Raw genomic sequence first — 21,239 nt, forward strand, 5'->3', positions numbered from 1 at the left:
GCTTTAGGGAGAATCAATAGTCAATTTCCTCCTCCCCACCCCTTCCTCACCCTGTCTCTTCCTTGCCCAGGTTTCCCTTTTCTTCATCTGGGCAAACAGAGATTAAAGTACAGGGAAAGAGGGTAAGGAGGCTTCCTGTGCTTCCTCCAGCTTCTGGTCCAGGTCTTCAGCACTTAGGCAGAGGAAGTCCTTGTGACTTAAGCGAGTTCTGGCCTAGCTCACCAGGAGAGTGATAGTGAGGTTTGGGGCCAGAGCTTAGTTTTCATTAAATGTGCTTTTGCCTGTCTTGTCCTCTGTCTATATAGCTCCTGCAGATCCTCTGGGAGAGGAAGGCAGATAGCTGTGGGAGGGAAGAATTGGGCATGTGGACCTTGATCTCAGACTTCTCTCAATCAGAGGCCCAACTCATCACACCTGTGACATATGGAAATGCCCCAGATGAAGAGAAGGCATTTGAAGTCTGTAGTTTAAAAGACTAAAAATAATAAATTTCTATTTTACCATCATTTTTTTTCTTATCTGTGAAGTGGAAATGATGCCAAGCCTGCTCCTTTAATAAAACTGGCTCAGAAAGGCCATGTATTTTACCCAAAATCACATGGCAGAGTCCATGCTTTCTGCTTGAAGCTCTGGGGAAAGATTTAACTCTTCTCTTTAATTTACTTGACCTAGCTGAAGTTATAAAAATTAACCAAGATTTTATATTTCCGCTGAGCATATGAGGTTCCTTACAAGGTAAAATGATGATGTAGCTGATGGCCTGCTTATTAGACAAAAGATTTGTGGCGGATACTGCAGAATTTCTAAAAATATTAAGTTAAGAAACTGACCAGTACAATGATACACAAAAGTGATTCAGAAAGGGATCTCTACAACATTGTCTCGTCATGCATTAGGTATTTTCTGAGTCCAGTATCCAGCACCAACATTTTAAAACTTAACATCAACATCCCAAAACATAAGCTAATGTATTGGAATTTAAGATTACACAGCCTTAGCTTTAGGTATCGGTGCAAAGAATCTCACTAGCTCTTAAGACTAATATACCTTGAGTAGGGAGATGCCAACTCAAATTTAAAGTAGCTAACTCTAATATTGCCAGTTAGCATAGTTTATTTCTTAGGAGGGCTAAAGATTTAAACTTGCTGTTACATGATGAACAGTCATGTGTACATTTAAAAGCCTTTACTCCTTTATTCTTAGAAATAAAGTGCTGTTACATCTAAAAAGCTGAAAGTCTTATTTGCTAGACACGTCCATGTGGACATTTGCCCCACAAGTCTTATTCTTTGTAACACACCACAACACATTTTTTTTTTCAGGAATATAATTTAAACCATCCTACCTAGAATATCAAGAAACGTGATTTCCCCAGGTAGACTTCACTATCCTTCCTCTTTTGCAGCTATTGCAATATATGGTCATTGCAATATGAACACACACACACACACACACACACATACACACACACACACACACACCCCCCGCAGCAATTATCTTCTGTTTTAGAAGGATGTATGTGAATGTCCATCTTTGCAACAGTTTAAACAACTTCAGGTCCAAGACCAAGTTTTGTGTTGTCAGAACTTAGCACAGTGCCTATAACATCGCATACTGAATAAACTGGTACAATGAATGCATGTGTTATTTTGCTTCTCCAACTATTCCTTAAGCTCCTTTGGGGCAGAGATGGAGCCTTAAATTATTTTTTATTCCCAATAATACCTAACAGTGCTGGGAACCTAGTCAACATTCAATAAATATGCACTGATTTATCTGCAGTTTCATAGTAAAAATTTCATTAAACAGAACACTTCTTGCTATCACCAAATACACTCAGGTAGAAACTAGATATTAATCCGTCAAGGAACTATAAAAGATTTCTATACTGGATGAGAACTTATACTAAATCACCTCTAAATTCTTTTCCAATTCTGAAATTCTATTATTTTTATTTTTAAAAGACATTTAACTAGTGCAGGATTATAACCTTCTTAGATTAGAATAAACAAATATCATGAAAATATCACCATGACTCAGAAACCACTAAATTTTAAACGAATTTTTAAAAATCTCCAAAAGACTAAAGTATACTAAATAGTTAATGAACATTAGCAAGCCCTCAAAAGTTCATTTGAAAACTCATTGTTTAGAAAGAAGAAACCATTTTCCCACAAAACAACATGGAGGTTTTTAGACTCTCAGGGCAGTTCATAAAATCTATTCCATGGGTACAAGATCAAGTACTAATACTGTTACAGAACTCAATCAACACTCATAATGTGGTTTATTTGGGGATGCCCGAAATATTCTTCTCCATACGACATCTGTATGAATGGGCAATCATCTGGGTAAGAAAAACCTGGTTTTCACCATGGCATTCAACTTTATTATAAAACAACCACGTATGGCCAAAACATAAATTCTCAGTTCTGTAAAAATATACTTCATTGGTCTCACTGAAATGATTCTGTAACTTGCTCTACTGAGGTGCCTCAATGTCTATCGTTTCTTAAGTTTCTCTGTCACAACAGCATGATTTTTTTTTATACACAGATTTTGGCTGTAGTTTTCTAACATGTGAGGGCATATAACATATACAAGTCAGGAATTGTTGATCTATTATTAGCACATTTTTGCGGTACATTCTCAAAGGACTTTTTCTTTCAAGTTTATTGCTCAAGCATAAGGGCCTGTCTCCCTTCTCTGGCACTAGGTTTATGCTAATTATTCTAGAGAGGATGCTCCTAGTATTCCTGTCCAGCTCTGCAGAGTGCTGTGGTTAATCTCTGATGCTACTAAAGAGAGATCATTTGCTGCTGGCCGCTTTTTCTACTTTTTGCAGGGGAGATCTGATTTTTATCACCTTGTCGTTAATTATCCCACACAAAGCTTTCCTCCATCAGTTTATGATCCAGTTTTAAATGACAGTTTGTACAATTGTTTTTATTATTAAAAGAGTCAATGAATTCTTAGAGCTGCTGAAGCACATTGATGCATTCACTCAACACACATTTCTTGAGCATTAGGTCTAAGACACAAAGGTGGGTACAAAGATGTCTCACACACAGATCCTGCCTTTTAGCAACCTGAAGTCTTGAATGGGCCATGAGATATGTTCTTAACATTTGCTTCCACACACTGTGGTTAGTTAAGTGTCAACAAAGAGGTAATACTAATTGTTTTGGTAGTTCATAAGGTCCCAGGTTCCAGATACCGCAGGATTAAATTCTTTTTCTTAACTCTGGCAAGTCTGAAGCTTAAATTTCAGAAGGCTGACATTTGCAGTAATGCTCAATTTAGGTCAATACTGACTTCAAGTCTTACACAGTGGATCCTAGCAAGAAAACACTGCAAGGGGCTACACTCCCCCGTGCTGTCTCTATATCTGCCACACTGGCCTCTTGTGATTCCTTTGCCTGGAATGTTCTTCTCCCAGATACCCACATACCTCCCTCTCTCAGTTCCTTTAGTTCTGCTCCAATGTGACTTTTTCAGAGAGGACAACCCTACTTAAAGTAGGACCCCTGTCCCTCTCTCTCCTTACACTGCTTTTTCCTTACAAAGCACTTACATCTGACATTATATTTTAAATGTATCTTTATTTTTTTGGCAGGGCCTTGTCATTTTTATCACTGCCTAACCCCATTGCCTGGAACTATTTATTATATGTTAAAGACAAATGCGCATGGTTCTCTCTGAGGACACAGGGATTCTCCTTGTAGCCTCCCCTCCACCAGGCTATTCACTCTCTACAATGGGCATCTGCAATAATAGGAATCTCACTACCTAACATGACATTTTCAGAAAGTTGTTAACTTTTTGAAAGTTGAGTTTATATTGAGCGAAAATCTTCTCTCCTAAGACTTCTGTTGTTGATTCTATTTGGGGTTCTAGGACACGTGGAATCAGTTTAAAACATCTACACTTTCCACATGGCAGCTCTCTGAGCATCTCCTGTCTGTTTTCATAGTCCCATCAATCTTCTCAACTTTAGGCTATATATACCTTCAGCCAGGTCTCATATAAGGGTTTTTGGTCTCTCTTTTATGCTGGTCACAATCTCTTAAGTTATGGTGTAAAATACCCAGAAATTAGCACAGTATCTCTGTAATTCAAAGGTCTCAGTCCCTTTCCACAGCCGTTAAATGCTCACTGTACATTAGCACATGCCAAAAATGTCTCATCCACTTTTCCTCACTCACTCGTCCCTTCATTCCACAGAATGAACTCTGGTGAGCGCTTACACATGACCCACAGGACTGCTATTGTCTTTCATTCTGGGGATGTGGGAATGAACCCTACAGACGAGGCCTGGCCTTATAAAGTTTCTATTCCTAACAATTAGAGGTAATTCTTCCAACTAGAGTTTTGTTCTTGAAACAGACGGATGCTAAATCTTAGAGCTAACAATTTACCCACTTGTGAAATCTAGAGTTAGGAAATTTCCTGCTTGTGAAAGAGAATATTTGCACAGAGATTTATAAATTTACAACTGGAAAAGGGATGAGAATTAGATGGAGCTTCTGAAGAAATTAGTTCATATAGTCAAAGTGTTTTGTTGTGTGTGCGGTGGGATTGGGGACCCTCGGGGCAGAGGGCTGAACTCTCCATATTTCTCAAGGTACAGTATGTTATCAGGTCCTGCAAAACCCCTCCCTCCCCATCTCCTTCATCTCCTCTTCCTCCTCTGTTTCTTTTCTTTCCTTTTATCACCTTACACCATTCTATTCCTCTTCACCACCATAAGTGAGCACTCTTCAAATAAATTTTGGTATATGTTCACCAAGTTGCTTTTTCTTAAAAAAAAATCTAACTAGACTTTTCTTAATATTGCTTTGAATTTATAAACTAATTTGTGAGGACTGAACATCTTTGTAATATCAAGTTTGTGCCATCCAAAGACATACAATGTCTTTCCATTTATTCAAATTGTCTTATATGTCATTGACTAGGCATTTAAAAGTTTTTAAGTTCTTGTGTATTCTTTTTTTTTTTTTACTTTATAAACTTATTTATTTATTTATTTTTGGCTGCGTTGGGTCTTTGTTGCTGCGCGCGGGCTTTCTCTACTTGCGGTGAGCGGGGGCTACTCTTCGTTATGTGCGCGGGCTTCTCACTGCCGTGGCTTCTCTTGTTGCGGAGCGTGGGCTCTAGGTGCGCGGGCTTCAGTAGTTGGGGTGCACAGGCTCAGCAGTTGTGGCCCGTGGGCTCTAGAGCGCAGGCTCAGTAGCTGTGGCGCACAGGCTTAGTTGCTCCACGGCATGTGGGATCTTCTCAGACCAGGGCTCGAACCCGTGTCCCCTGCATTGGCAGGCGGATTCTTAACCACTGTGCCACCAGGGAAGTCTCTGTGTATTCTTGATTAGCTTAATTCCTAGATATCTGATAGTTTTTGTTGCCATTCTGAGTGGTATCTTATTTTTTGTTAAATCTTTTAGTTGGTATGTATCTTTCTAGTTGGGAGTGTTTTATTTCATAGTTTAAAAATTAGACACAAAACAATAACACTAGATTTAAAGAAAAACTATATGAAGGCCAGATGTCCCAAAACAATAGGGATTATAAAATAATAAAAATGCAGAATTTTACAAGAAAACAGTAGTATAGGGGACAAAGGAGCAGCGCTCATTATTTATATTAAATAGAAGACTCCAGATATAACCTAGAAACTTACTAGCCTTGTAATTAAAATGCAGTGCCAGTGTTGGCCTAATCCTTAGCACAGGGTCACTGTATGGTTGGGAGGATCCAGATGTGGTCAGTGTTCTCAGCGAAATGGGAAAGAAGGGCCTTGGAGAGGAACCAAGCGAGGACAGAAGAATTCAAGTGGATCTGTTCGCCTGATAGGATGAGAGGATCGGGGAGGGTCTCCAAATCAGGGGTCCTGATTAGAAATACAAGATTATCTCCCTCCATATCATGATAAACCCACTTAATAGAGATTTTTAAACATGGATTTTGGTGATTTACAGTACAGGATCCACAACAGAGACTAAATATACAGTAAATCTCATTTGCTTCACGTAGGAAAAAAATCCAGTACTCTGTCAGTGCTTTATTATTTGAGGGAAAAGATGTATTATTAAGCAATCAATGGCAACATGGTCATAACAATCCATAATAGTGAAATAAAAGGAAATGTTCCCCATTCACTGACTGGCATTGGACGGCATCCGATGATCTAAGAAAAGCATTTAGATTCATGCCCTGTGTTAAACCCAAGCAAGCGAGGTGAAAGGCACTCATATATTATTCTTGTGGCCAGGAATTCACTGCACATTAAGTTGTCAAGGTGATAGATGACAAGAAATAAAGTTCTAGGGAAGAAAAAAGTATCAGTTTGAATAAACCACCATAACAAGGAAGTCCTAACCGAGGCATATTTTTGTTACTAGATGTAACAGGGATTCTGAAGTAGTGTTTCTCTCACAGCATCTACCACCATCCCTACAGAGATGCGAAAGGTTTTCTTTAAAATTATGTTCACCATCAAGTGATTTTTGTTTCATATTCCCCAAAGACTGAAGTAGAATATTGACATGTCGTGGGTACACAGAAACTTTATAAAACATATCGTAGATGAGGTCTTCATTTTAAGCCTACCCATTGGTGCTATCTGCTGTTTCATTAGCATTCTGAATTTCACCTTAAACAACAGGCTAATCTAAGTACGAATTTCTGAGTCTCCATCTGTAAATTCGGATCTGGCAAAAGAAAAAGATCTACTAGAGATCCCGGTTAGTATGGGACAGGGGACTGGGGGAGAGAGGTATTATAGAAGCAAGGATTCAGGGCACATTATCAAAATGAACTACTCTGAAATCCCTGTGTGGTCTATAATTTTTACCACCTGTGCTTTCCAGTGAACTGCCTGTGAGCATTATCGGCTGAAGGCCATGTGCCATGGCGTTGATGCTGATGGTTCTAAATCAGAGAAGCAGTTGAGTATGTACCAAAAATAAAAGTGGGGATTAACTCCAACCAAGCAGCTCAGATGCACCAAACTCTTGTCCAGTGTGATCCTGCTGGCGCCAGCCAGTTTGCTCCTGGTGACTAGCTTAGTCCACAAGGAATTTTTTTTTTGGTAGGTGGTTTCAAGTCATTGAAATCATTCCCTTGGCTTCCCCCCCCACCCAATTCAGAAAGCAGGAAATATCTTTCCTGTGTAGCAGTCACAGAGCAGTCCCCTAGGGTTTTGAGGGGGCTTGTCTTCCAGTTCCTGCTTCTGGTTTCTAACTGTTAACTCTATATTTGGTAATGGCCTGACGATGGGCTGTTGTGGATTTGGTCATCATAAGATAACCTGGAGTCACGGAGCAGAGATCTAAAGCAATCTTATTTCTCCAGGAAGCAACGTGTTGACCTTTCAGGATTTCGTCTATTTTATTGAGTGTTTTGAGTAGCTGAATAATGTTGTCTATTTATAGCACAAGATTGGGTGTTTACGCTATGGGTCCTTGAGGGTCTGTGACTGTACAGAAATAGGATACGTACACTCTCCTGGTTTACAATGAGTTTATATTTGTTTCTTTGTTTCTTTCTGATGTAATCTAAGGAATGCTCTTTATGCATGCTCTTATCCCATGGCAGCCTTGAAAATAGCTACTTGCTCAGAAACGAATAAATATTTGTCAGATGAGTAAGACAAGTGTTGACTTTAATCCTTTTACATCAGGGCAAGAAAGAATCAACATCCCATTGACAGTCGATGACTTCCTCCTTCCCCCAGTATCTTTAAAGCTACATAGTGTTAAACCTATAGGCACACAATCTTTTAGGAATAAAGAGATAATGAAATAGTGTTTGCCATTGGAAGAAGCCATTTAGAAAAGAGTCAAAAACGATTGGATTTCTATTTTACCACCAGAGTGCTCTTCTAACCCTACTTAGATTTTGCTTTGTCGTGTTTTCAAACCCCAAGCGTTAACTTGTTTTGTAAGTAAGATCAGAATGACTGCACTTTCATTTCACAAAAGGAAAATCAAGGCATAAAAACATATTTTGATTATTGTAAGATCACCTTGGAAATGGGAAAGGATTTTGAGCTTCACAGAGAACCTTTTGTTTATGAAGTTATCAGTCATTAAACCAATTTCAGAGGATTATCATAAGAGAGCTAAAATAAGAGATTAAATTCTCCCCCTTGGAAACATTACTTTCGTTTGTAATATGAATACTGAGTGGTTTTACTTTCTTTAGTAATTTATATCTTATTTCTTGTCTCTTCAATGTTCACTATAGGTTGGAAGTTTTTTTTTTTTTTAATAGCAGGTGTATAGTGAATAATCTTTTAGAGAATCTAAGCTGTAATTCAGAAAATCAATTCTTTTTATAACTTCCTATTTTCTCTTTTAGTCATTTTGCACTTGTTTTTATACTTAAAATCCTGTTTTACGAGCCAAAATTTGGCCACAGGATCTGTGCAACTGTAATGATTCCATAATATCCCACAGCAGGGTGCACAGGGGTGAAAGCCACATGCTGGAGAACTGACCTGAGATCTGAACGCTCGCTGCATCCCTCTTGGCTTTGGGGGCATTGCGTAACCTTTCAGATGAGAATTCTCACCTGAAAGATGGGACTAATCTACTCCCCAAGGGTCCTTCTGGGAGCTAAATAAAGTACATAAGGATTCTACACACAGGTAGCACAGGTTCCTTACCAGTATCACTCAATGCGAGTGCTATTGGCATCCTGGATTCTGTGGGAATGCCCCACCCAGTGCAGGATGCCCCCGAAAATGCCATGAGGACCCATAATGAGGGCTTTGTGAAATGATCACACTAAATCTATTGCTGATTTTTTCTTCCATTCCTCTTTTTTAAAAATGTATATTTTGGATTTGTATACTCATTCTTTGAGAATTAGCTCAAATTCACCTCCTCAAGTCCCTAACTTCCAGTAGCTGAGATGACATCATATTTAATGCTCTTGAAATCTATCACCATAAAGGCGCTTACACACCAAATGGCACTGCTTCTGTATTTGTACAGTCTGTAGACTATTAGCAGTCTGACGGCAGGGGCTGTACTGTATTTCTCTTTCAGTGTTTCGAGCACCCCACATAATGCCTGACATATCTCGGGTGCTTAGGGATGTTTGTTGAACAAATGGTCCATCCCATATGAATTCTGAGCCTGGTAATCTTCATATTCTGATGGAATCTTCCTTTGGGGTATCTCACATTTTTTAGAATCTTGACATCTCATACTACACTTCCTGTACCCAGTCAACTGGCGTCCATATTCTTCTTAAAGGCTGTAAGGATAAAACAGGCCTGTGTGTGAGGTGTCCAGATTAGGTCACCCATCTGAGGAGCAGGTACTAAGCGTGCTGGGCAGGGTGCTAAGTGGGATGCTTCTGTGCAGCAGAGAGACATGATGGGGGCTGTGCTCCAGGAAGAGGGTTCTGACCAGGGCTCAGGAAGAGATGCTTAAGTTGTTCTTGAATCCCCTTCTGAACTCACTGTGGCCACATCCCTAAATGATGTTCATCATAGACATTTTCATAGGTCCACACTACCATTTTCATTTATTTTGTTCCAAGTTAGCTACTAGTTCTTATAGATTCTCTGTGTGGTTTCTCTTTTCTGCATTTCATCCTGCTATGAAATAAGTAAACAAGAGAAACGACTACATACTCCAATATAAAATTAAAAATTTAAAAAAAAAAAGGAGAAACGACTCCTGTGCTTGTTCATAAGCAGGTCCTGTGGCAGTGCTGGTGCTGCGCGTGGCACAGTAATAAAGACAGACACAGAGTCCTCCTGCAGATCTATGTCACCTCCCTCTGCTATTTCCCAAACTTGCCACTCCAAACTTCGCCCTTCTCTACTACCTACCTTGTTGCCCCATCCTGCTACCTCCCTTACCTCACAATCTCTCAGCAGATGTGTCACTTACTATTTCACAGAAGCTACAAGGCACACACTCCCGTCTTACTGTGCCTCTCCTCTCCTGCAATAAAATGCATCTGTAGCCATCGTTACTATTCTTGTGGAAGGTACACCCTCCACCCAAATCAAGGATAATCCCACCTGGATCCTGGATCCATCACATCCTTCCTCCTGACCATTCTTCTCTTACCCTGAACTACCGGGTCTTATATCCAACTGCTCACTTCTCCACTTGGATATCTAACATATTTCAAACTCAACAGGCTCAAAAACAAACTTTTTCCAAGTGGCTCAGGCCCCAAAATCTTAAGAGTCATTCTTGATTTCTCTTTTTCTCTCATACATATCACTCACGCTCAGTTCAATCTTCTAGCAAGTCTTAATGTTTTTTCCTTCAAAATATATCCAGAACCACAGCTTCAGTCCTGGTCCAAGCCATCTGATTCATATCTTCCCTGGATTATTGCACTAGCCTTCTCAGTAATCTCCCTGCTTCAGCTCTTGCCCCCCCCCCCCCCATACTGTATTCTCAACACCTAGAGTGGTCTTGTCAAAACCTAAGTCAGATAATGCCAACCCTCCAAACATGTCCCACCCTTGTCAGAGCAAGGACAGAACCTTTACAGGGGCCTCCAGGCCCTACATGATCCGGCAGCTGTTACCTCTCAGGCCTCATTCTTCTACCACTCTTCTCCTCACTCTGCTGTAGCCCACTGGCCACCTGGCTTTTCCCTCAACATGCGAGGAATACCCATGCTTCAGGCCTGCAACATCACCAGGGGTCTTCCTAGGATCATCTCAACATTCAAACTTATAGTATTATCATAAACCTCATTTGGTAACAGAATCATTGGAAAGAAACAGGATTGGAGTCACAGCTTGTCAGCCAGGCAGCATCAGACTCTCTCCCTTTGGGGGAATCTTCACAACTGCCTGTGTGGTGGTCCACACCGCTGCCCAGGAGCTAGTCTCTCCCTAAGCTTCTCCACGATCATCTCAGATGCAAGAAAAAGAGATCCACTGTAGGCAGATTCCGGATTTACTCTGGCTTTGATGCCTTATGCTCCAAAGGAGCCAATAGCTCTTGTAACTCAGCAGATACACCTTCCATATATCAAGGGACATGCCCAGTTACAAGTGTCACCACAGTCACAGAAATCCCATCTATGGCTTCCTACCAGGCGCTTATCATTCTCCCAGCCCAGATGCAGTTGACCAATCAGCAGCCATTTATGCCATAAGCAATGTTGCCTAGTAACACAGTTAACATTCTACCTTTATCAGGCTCCCAGGGAAGCTGAGCTAGAAAGCTGAGAAAGCCAAATGTCAAATTCTCCTGCAGAAGGGGAGGGGTCCTGTGACTGCTTTGTTCATCGTGTCTCTTACTCTTTCTGTTCCCTCTGTCTGGATGGCTCCTCCTGGGACATCTGCAAGGCCCGCTTCCGTGACATCTGCAAGGCCCGCTGCCGCACCGACTTCAGTTCCCTCCTCAAAAGTCACCTCCCAGTGAGGCCACCCTATTTGAGAACCACAACTCTTAATCTCACCTGCTGTGATCTCCTACCATCCTCGTATGCTTTATTTTCTTTTTCATTGTCCTTATTACCTTCTAACATATATAATTTACCAACTGATTTTGCTTATTTTGCTTGTTTTTTCCCCCACAGAATTTAAGTTCTTTAAGGCTGGGATATTTGTCTTTTATTTCTTTCCTCCGGCACTGATAATGCTTGGCCCCTAGAACAGTGCCTGGCACACAGTAGATTCTTCAACAACTATTTGTTTTATTTATGAATGAATTAATGCCCTTTCTCTCTTTCAAACTCTAGTTTTTCATTGGCATCCTTTTTTTTGGTGGGGGGAGGAGGGCAAGATATTTTCAGCCCACAAATAAAAAGCAGCATGGTGTTAGGGATTAAGGATAGGGACTTTGGGGCCAAACTGCTTGGACTTCAGTAAGGGTTTTGCTACTCACCTTGGAAGTTTCTCTAATCTCTCTGTGCCTTAGTTTTGCATCTATAAACGGGGATGATAATAGTATATCCTAGGGTTGGCATGAGGATGAAATGATTTAAAACATGTGTAAAGTGTTCAGAAGAGTGCCTGACACGTAGGAAGCACTAGATGTTAACTATTATTAAAATCAACATTAAAAAGGTCTTTATTTCTCCTCTGCACCACTTCTAGCTATTTCCCTCTCTCCTGGCTCTCCTTCCTCTCAGATGATCTACTTGAAAGTTCCATAAGCCTTTAACTCCAATTCACTTTTCCAACCAGTGACACTAAGATTTCTAATGCCCTATTTACTGCTTTTCTCCCCTTAGCCCGTGAGTTAGTTGAACCACCTGCCATCACTGACCACACCTGAGCCCCTCCTCTCTCTTGGTTTCCCCCCATCCTTATGGCTGCCCCTACTCAGCCTTCTCCAGAGGAGTCTCCTTTTCATTCATTCACTCTTTACTGTTATTCCTGACATCATCTCACCAACCACATTCTCCTGGGGTGACTCCATTCCCGGGCATGGCTTCAACTCTCATGCTGATGACACCCAAAGGGTGTCAATCCTAATGACTGTTTCCTAGAGACGTCATGTCCTTTCTCATAACCATGACTTGGAGCTTTCCTTCCTCTTCCTGGCACTTTCTTCATCCCCAGCTCCCTTTTCCTGACTGGTTCTCAAGTTTTAATATACCATTTCTCTTGTTCCTCTCCTTTGGACTTGCATAGAGCTTTTCAGAAAAAAAAAAAACAACTCTAGCACAGTATAACCTTTTCTGTTGTTTGTTTATTTAGTTTCCCCCTAGAAATGAACTGCTTACAGGTATATATGTCCTCAAAGTATGGTGCCTGATACATAGGTTTGCAAAAAATCTGGATTCAATATATGAATATACAGTATCTATATAGAACAATTTATGATTCAGGTACAATTTAACTCAAAACTAAGCATTGGGTAAGATAATATCTCATCAAAATGTCAGTCCTCCCAGAAAATCTTATCAGGGGTAAATATAAGAGATAAAGAAAAACATTCCATTTTAACAATATAAATGGCACTCTGGCTATACATAATATATTTTGCTATATTCTATATTTTGCTGTGGGTATAAAACCAACTTTGAAAGATAAAGGGCTCCCTTTGATGTTTGTGACATCAAATATTACTTGACTATAGTCAACTGCTCTTTGAGCTCTGTTAAATCTTACAAGTACCGTATTTACCTAATTAGGAAAGTTTGGGAAATCAGGCTTCAGGCTCCCTGCCATGATTACAAACACCATGCATAAGTACAGAAGAGCAACTAATACATACATGGTTAAAAATCACACACTCTTTTTAAAGAGGTTTCAACGGCTTAGTGACTTGCTCTGGCTCTGTTTTTTTTTTTTTTTTTTTTCGGTACGCGGGCCTCTCACTGTTGTGGCCTCTCCCGTTGCGGAGCACAGGCTCCGGACACGCAGGCTCAGCGGCCATGGTTCACGGGCCCAGCCAATCCGCGGCATGTGGGATCTTCCCGGACCGGGGCACGAACTCGCGTCCCCTGCATCGGCAGGCGGACTCTCAACCACTGCGCCACCAGGGAAGCCCCTGGCTCTGTTTTGACATGAGTCTAGGGACCTACCTGCAAAGTGCATCCGAACACACCGATCATCAGCATGGCCACGGACAAGTAATCGGTAAATACATCCCACCATGGCTTCAGAACCCGGAAGGCAGGCTGCTGCTCAGAGAACTGCCGGAACTCTGTCACCGGAATCATGTTTCTGAGAAAAGAGAGATTACTGGTGAATTAATTTATCCTTATGCACAACATACTGCATTGTTAACAGCATTTGAAATTCTGCTTCAACTCGTCGGATTCAGTGGTCGGAATCAGTCCAGGAGCTGTCACAGCACCTCAGAGTTTGAACAAGCTATTGAGAAATCCACCAATTGAGGAAATAAGGAGCCCCATGTCGAAAAATCAAGTACCTTTGCTAACTCTTGTCTAACCAGTGGGTGCCCTTTAGCTCCACATGGACCAGAGAGAGCATGACCAGAGCCACCCGTTATTTCCTGGTCTCCCTCCCCCTAAACAGAGCACAAAGATGGCAGAAAGAGCAGAGCCCATCCTTTAAAATGTTTTTGCTATTTATCTTATCATCTTGGGTTTTTGCTTCAAACTATTTTTTTAAGTGTATCCTCAGCATTGGTTTGTATTAATTATTTACTAAGCCCTATTTGTAAAGCCTTTTGCTTGCTCCCTGGGGAAGGCAAACGACTTTGCCACTGGTCCTCTTCTTGTAAAAGGGACAATCTCATTGTGGGGAGGAGGTGTTGGGGAGAACTTCAATTTTTTTTTTTGCCCTCCCTCTTTTTTTGGTTCCTGTGCTTTTGACTTGATTTTTTTCTCTATTTCCTAAATTTCACTGTGAACCTCAAACTTATCCTCTGACAGTTTTCTCTGGAAACACCAACTCTATCTAAATGACAGAGGATAAATGAATAAGGTGCACTGAGGCTCTGGGAAAAGGGGAAAAGAGACACATCCTTTTCTTAGCCTGTGTTGTCCTTTCTTATCGCTCAGTCCCACTGCCTGTATTATGATCTAAGACTTGAAGGTAACCATCCAGCTACAGGGAGAAGGAATATTCTTTCCTTATCTCATGGCAAGGAATAAGGATGGCCAGTGAGGGCCAAAAAGACAGTTTCTCTCCCTTTTGCCATCTTTGGATCCAATAATCTTGCTCTTTCCACCTGCCCTTGTTATTTAGTCTGATTAAAGGCAGGGAAAAGCTACATTTGGTGCTCATTCTTCCAAGCCTTTTTGTTTCCTGGATCTTCTCTTCCCTAATAGTGAATTAAAGGCTGTACAATAAACAGCCTAAAGAAAACCAGAGCCTCTTCTTTGAGTTCACTGCTGTTTATCTTTGGAAACTATTATAATGTGTTCCATTCCATCTCACTGCTTTATCTGACTTTTTCTTAAGCAGTCTTCCTTAACATGACGTTGAAAATTCAACCCTTCATGCTGCTTTCACCTATGACCTACCTACTCAACATCTTTGCAGCATTTGATATGATTGCCTCATTTTATTGAAACACAACTTTCCTTTTCTTCTTTTTTTTTTTTTTTTTTTTTTTGCAGTACGTGGGCCTCTCACTGTTGTGGCCCCTCCCGTTGCAGAGCACAGGCTCCGGACGTGCAGGCTCAGCGGCCATGGCTCACGAGCTCAGCCGCTCCGCGGCATGTGGGATCTTCCCGGACCGGGGCACGAACCCGCGTCCCCTGCATCGACAGGTGGACTCTCAACCACTGCGCCACCAGGGAAGCCCCCCTTTTCTTCTTTTTTTTTTTTAATGTTTATTTATTTTTGGCTGTGCCAGGTCTTAGTTGTGGCACTCGGGCTTTTCGTTGTTGTGGCATGAGGACTTCTTAGTTGTGGCACGCAAACTCTTAGTTGCAGCATGCACGCGGGATCTAGTTCTCCAACCAGGGATGGAACCAGGGTCCCCTGCATTGGGAGTGCGGAGTCCTACCCACTGGACCACCATGAAAAGTCCCAAAACACAACTTTCTTAACTCTACTTTGTTACCACCACTGGGCTGGAAGTTTCTTGAAGGGGGAAAACCTATATGTTATGCATATGTGTGTTCTCAAAACATATGTTGCAGGCAAGCCACCCAAGCTAAATGAAAAACTTCACTTATTCCTAGTGTTATTAGCATTTCAGATTAGTCCAAAGTTTGATTTTCCTGACCTTTCACGACCTTTTTCTTCTCAATGGATCATTATAATCTCATGGCCCCAAATGTTTTCTCGTCACAGCTATCCAGTGGCGGTCACAGACAGGCACGAACTCATCTTAACTTCCACATTCTGCCTAAAAGCTACTGTCTTGTTCTATTTTGCACCTCTACCACTTACCACAGTGCCTGGAAAACAAGAGGCCCTGAACAACTGTCTGTTAAATTGATGGGTGAATTCGGATGCTTGTTCGTGGAGCAATGCTCACTCAATCAGATTGAGGGGGACCCTAGCCAGCTACAGTGACAGCACTAACAAGTATGGTGCCTGTGCTGTAGTCTACATCCTTTGATAGATTTAGTTATTGTCTCCTTCATGATAACTTCCTGTACATCTTGGAGGGAATTGGGCTTGTTCTTTGAAGCAAGGAACAATTTCAGGAATAAAATATACCAATGTGTATTTTATTGAGAGCTGTGTTCTCAAACTTTTTGACCTCAGGATCCTTTCATGTTCTAAAATGTAGTGAGGAGGACCTCAAAGAGCACTTTTTAGGTGGGTGATACCTATCAATACTGGCCACATGAGAAATTAAAACCAAGAAATTTCAAAAATATATATTAACTCACTTAAAAATAACAAAACCATTACAAGTTAACATAAATTGTTATTACAAAAAATAAATATATTCTCCAACACAAAAACAATTAATGAGAATAATAGCATTGTTTTATATTTTTGTAAATCTCTTTAAAAGCTGGCTTAATAGAATATAGCTGGATTCTCATATCTGCTTATTCAATCTGCTGAGATTTTTTTTTTTTTTTTTGCTGTACGCGGGCCTCTCACTGTTGTGGCTTCTCCCGTTGTGCAGCACAGGATCCGGATGCGCAGGCTCAGCGGCCATGGCTCACGGGCCCAGCCGCTCCGCGGCATGTGGGATCTTCCCGGACCGAGGCACGAACCCGTGTCCTCTGTATCAGCAGGTGGACTCTCAACCACTGTGTCACCAGGGAAGCCCGAGATATGTTGTTTTGATTGAAATTTATGAATCAAATATATGTGCAGTTAGCAAAAGGAGGACTTCCTTAACAGACTTTTTATATAATTGGGGATATTAACTTTTGATAATATATCAAACTAACCTGGTTAGTTGCAATATGGAATCTGAAAACTATATCAATGAACTTTTCAAACTCCTTGATGTTAAAACTCATTCGTCAGGGAGGACCTTCAAGATGGTGGAGAAGTAAGACATGGAGATCACCTTCCCCCCCACAACTACATCAAAAATACATCTACATGTGGAACCACTCCTATAGAACACCTACTGAACGCTGGCAGTAGACCTCAGACTTCCCAAAAGGCAAGAAACTCCACAAGTACCTGGGTACGGAAAAAGAAAAAAGGAAAAACAGAGACAAAAGAATAGGGACAGGACCTGCACCAGTGGGAAGGAGCTGTGAAGGAGGAAAGGTTTCCACACACTAGGAAGCTCCTTCGCGGGCAGAGACTGCGGGTGGCGGAGGGGGACAGCTTCGGAGCCACGGAGGAGAGCACAGCAACAGGGGTGCGGAGGGCAAAGCGAAGAGATTCCCGCACAGAGGATCGGTGCCGACCGGCACTCACCAGCCTGAGAGGCTTGTCTGCTCACCCGCCAGGGCGGGCGGGGCTGGGAGCTGAGGCTCGGGCTTCGGTTGGAGCGCAGGGAGAGGGCTGGGGTTGGCAGCGTAAACACAGCCTGCAGGGGGCTAGTGCGCTACAGCTAGCAGGGAGGGAGTCCGGGAGAAAGTCTGGACTTACAGAAGAGGCAAGAGACCATTGTTTCCGGGTTCGCGAGGAGAGGGGATTAAAAGCGCCACTTGAAGGCGCAACAGAAACGGATGCGAGCCGCGGCTAGCAGCCGGGACCCCACAGACGGGCATGAGATGCTAAGGCCGCTGCTGCCGCCACCAAGAAGCCTGTGTGCGAGCACAGGTCACTATCCACACCTCCCCTCCTGGGAGCCTGTGCAGCCCGCCACTGCAGGGTCCCGTGATCCAGGGACAACTTCCCCGGGAGAACGCACGGCGTGCCTCAGGCTGGTGCAACGTCACAGTGGCCTCTGCCGCCGCAGGCCCGCCCCGCAATCCGTACCCCTCCCTCCCCCCGTCTTGAGTGAGCCAGAGCCCCCGAATCAGCGGCTCCTTTAACTCCGTCCTGTCTGAGCGAAGAACAGACGCCCTCAGGCGACCTACACGCAGAGGCGTGGCCAAATCCAAAGCTGAGCCCCAGGAGCTGTGCGGAAAAAGAAGAGAAAGGGAAATCTCTCCCAGCAGCCTCAGGAGCAGCGGATTAAATCTCCACAATCAGCTTCATGTACCCTGCATCTGTGGAATACCTGAATAGACAACGAATCATCCCAAATTGAGGAGGTGGACTTTGGGAGCAACTGTAGACTTGGGGTTTGCTGTCTGCGACTTATTTGTTTCTAATTTTTATGTTTATCTCAGTATAGATTATAGCACTTGTTATCATTGGTGGATTTGTTTATTGGTTTGGTTGCTCTCTTCTTTTTTTTATTTATTTAAATAATTTTTTTCATCTATTATTATTCTCTTTTTCATTCTTTTTTTCTCCCTTTTTTCTGAGCCATGTGGCTGACAGGGTCTTGGTGCTCTGACCTGGTGTCAGGCCTGAGCCTCTGAGGTGGGAGAGCTGAGTTAATGACATTGGACCACCAGTGACCTCCCAGCGCCACGTAATATAAATCAGCGAGAGCTCTCCCACAGATCTCCATCTCAATGCTAAGACCCAGCTCCACCCAACTGCCAGCAAGCTCCAGTGCTGGACGCCCCACGCCAATCAACTAGCAAGACAGGAGCACAACCCTGCCCATTAGCAGAGAGGCTGCCTAAAGCCATACTCAGTTCACAGACACCCCGAAACACACCACCGGATGCGGCCCTGCCCACAAGAAAGACAAGATCCAGCCCCACCCACCAGAACAGAGGCACCAGTCCCCTCTACCAAGAAGCCTACACAAGCCACTGAACCAACCTCAGCCACTGGGGGGCAGACACCAAAAACAACGGAAACTAGGAACCTGCAGCCTGCGAAAAGGAGACCCCAAACACAGGAAATTAAACAAAATGAGAAAACAGAGAAATATGCAGCAGACGAAGGAGCAAGGTAAAAACCCACCAGACCAAACAAATGAAGAGGAAATAGGCAGTCTACCTGAAAAAGAATTCAGAATAATGGTAGTAAAGATGATCCAAATTCTTGGAAATAGAATAGACAAAATGCAAGAAACATTTAACAAGGACCTAGAAGAGCTAAAGAGGAAACAAGCAACAATGAACAACACAATAAATGAAATTAAAAATACTCTAGATGGGATCAATACCAGAATAACTGAGGCAGAAGAACGGATAAGTGACCTGGAAGATAAAATAATGGAAATAACTACTGCAGAGCAGAATAAAGAAAAAAGAATGAAAAGAATTGAGAACAGTCTCAGAACTCTGGGACAACATTAAATGCACCAACATTCAAATTATAGGGGTCCCAGAAGAAGAAGAGAAAAAGAAAGGGTCTGAGAAAATATTTGAAGAGATTATGGTTGAAAACTTCCCTAACATGGGAAAGGAAATAGTCAATCAAGCCCAAGAAGGGCAGAAAGTCCCATACAGGATAAACACAAAGAGAAACATAACAAGACACATATTAATCAAACTATCAAAAATTAAATAAAAGAAAAAATATTAAAAGCAGCAAGGGAAAAGCAACAAATAACATACAGGGGAAACCCCATAAGGTTAACAGCTGATCTTTCAGCAGAAACTCTGCAAGCTAGAAGGGAGTGGCAGGACATATTTAAAGTGATGAAAGGGAAAAACATACAACCAAGATTACTCTACCCAGCAAGGATCTCATTCAGATTCGATGGAGAAATTAAAACCTTTACAGACAAGCAAAAGCTAAGAGAATTCAGCACCACCAAACCAGCTTTACAACAAATGCTAAAGGAACTTCTCTGAGCGAGAAACACAAGAGAAGGAAGAGACATACAAAAACAAACTCAAAACAATTAAGAAAATGGTAATAGGAACATACAAATTGATAATTACTTAAATGTAAATGGATTAAATGCTCCAACCAAAAGACACAGACTGGCTGAATGGATAAAAAACAAGACCTGTATACATGCTGTCTAAAGAAACCCACTTCAGACCTAGGGACACATACAGACTGAATGTGATGGGATGGAAAAAGATATTCCATGCAAATGGAAATCAGAAGAAAGCTGGAGTAGCAATTCTCATATCAGACAAAATAGACTTTAAGATAAAGACTATTACAAGAGACAAGGAAGGACACTACATAATGATCAAGGGATCAATCCAGAAGAAGATATAACAATGGTAAATATTTATGTACCCAACATAGGAGCACCACAATACATAAGGCAAATGCTAACAGCCATAAAAGGGGAAATCGACAGTAACAAAATCATAATAGGGGACTTTAACACCCCACTTTCACCAATGGACAGATCATCCAAAATGGAAATAAATAAGGAAACACAAGCTTTAAATGATACATTAAACAAGATGGACTTAATTGATATTTATAGGACATTCCATCCAAAAACAACAGAATAAACTTTCTTCTCAAGTGCTCATGGAACATTCTCCAGGATAGATCATATCTTGAGTCACAAATCAAGCCTTGGTAAATTGAAGAAAATTGAAATTGTATCAAGTATCTTTTCTGACCACAGCGCTGTGAGACTAGATATCAATTACAGGAAAAAACTGTAAAAAATACAAACACATGGAGGCTAAACAATATGCTACTAAATAACCAAGAGATCACTGAAGAAATTAAAGAGGAGATAAAAAAATACCTCGAAACAATGACAATGAAAACACGATGACCCAAAACCTATGTGATGCAGCAAAAGCAGTTCTAAGAGGGAAGTTTAGAGCAAAACAATCCTACTTCAAGAAACAAGAAACATCTCAAATCAACAACCTAACCTTACACCTAAAGCAATCAGAGAAAGAAGAACAGAAAAAACCCTAAGTTAGCAGAAGGAAAGAAATCATAAAGATCAGATCAGAAATAAATGAAACAGAAATGAAGGAAGCAATAGCAAAGATCAGTAAAACTAAAAGCTGGTTCTTTGAGAAGTTAAACAAAATTGATAAACCATTAGCCAGACTTACCAAGAAATAAAAGCGAGAAAACTCAAATCAACAGAATTAGAAAGGAAAAAGGAGAAGTAAAAACTGACACTGCAGAAGTACAAAGGATCATGAGATATTACTATAAGCAACTATATGCCAATAAAATGGACAACGTGGAAGAAATGGACAAATTCTTAGAAAATCAAAACCTTCCAAGACTGAACCAAGAAGATATAGAAAATATAAACAGACAAATCACAAGCACTGAAGTTGAAACTGTGATTAAAAATCTTCCAACAAACAAAAGCCCAGGAGCAGACAGATTCACAGGCGAATTCTATCAGACATTTAGAGAGGAGCTAACACCTATCCTTCTCAAACTCGTGCAAAATATAGCAGAGGGAGGAACATTCCCAAACTCATTCTACGAGGTCACC

The 21,239-nt window shown here is 41.5% G+C and overlaps 1 protein-coding gene across 1 annotated transcript in view; it reads right to left on the reverse strand.

The window, feature by feature from the left end:
• Nucleotides 1-13,659, reverse strand: part of LRRC8C (leucine rich repeat containing 8 VRAC subunit C) — a gene marked incomplete at its 5' end in the record, with an annotated part of 30,584 nt that extends 16,925 nt beyond the window's left edge. Inside the window, one exon of the mRNA XM_082659627.1 lies at nucleotides 13,522-13,659. Coding sequence (XP_082515753.1) covers nucleotides 13,522-13,659 — 138 coding nt within the window. The remainder of the gene's footprint in view (nucleotides 1-13,521) is intronic.
• Nucleotides 13,660-21,239: the final 7,580 nt, after the last annotated feature.

This window comes from Grampus griseus, assembly GCF_964374135.1.
Source record: "Grampus griseus genome assembly, chromosome: 1".
NCBI lineage: Eukaryota > Metazoa > Chordata > Mammalia > Artiodactyla > Delphinidae > Grampus > Grampus griseus.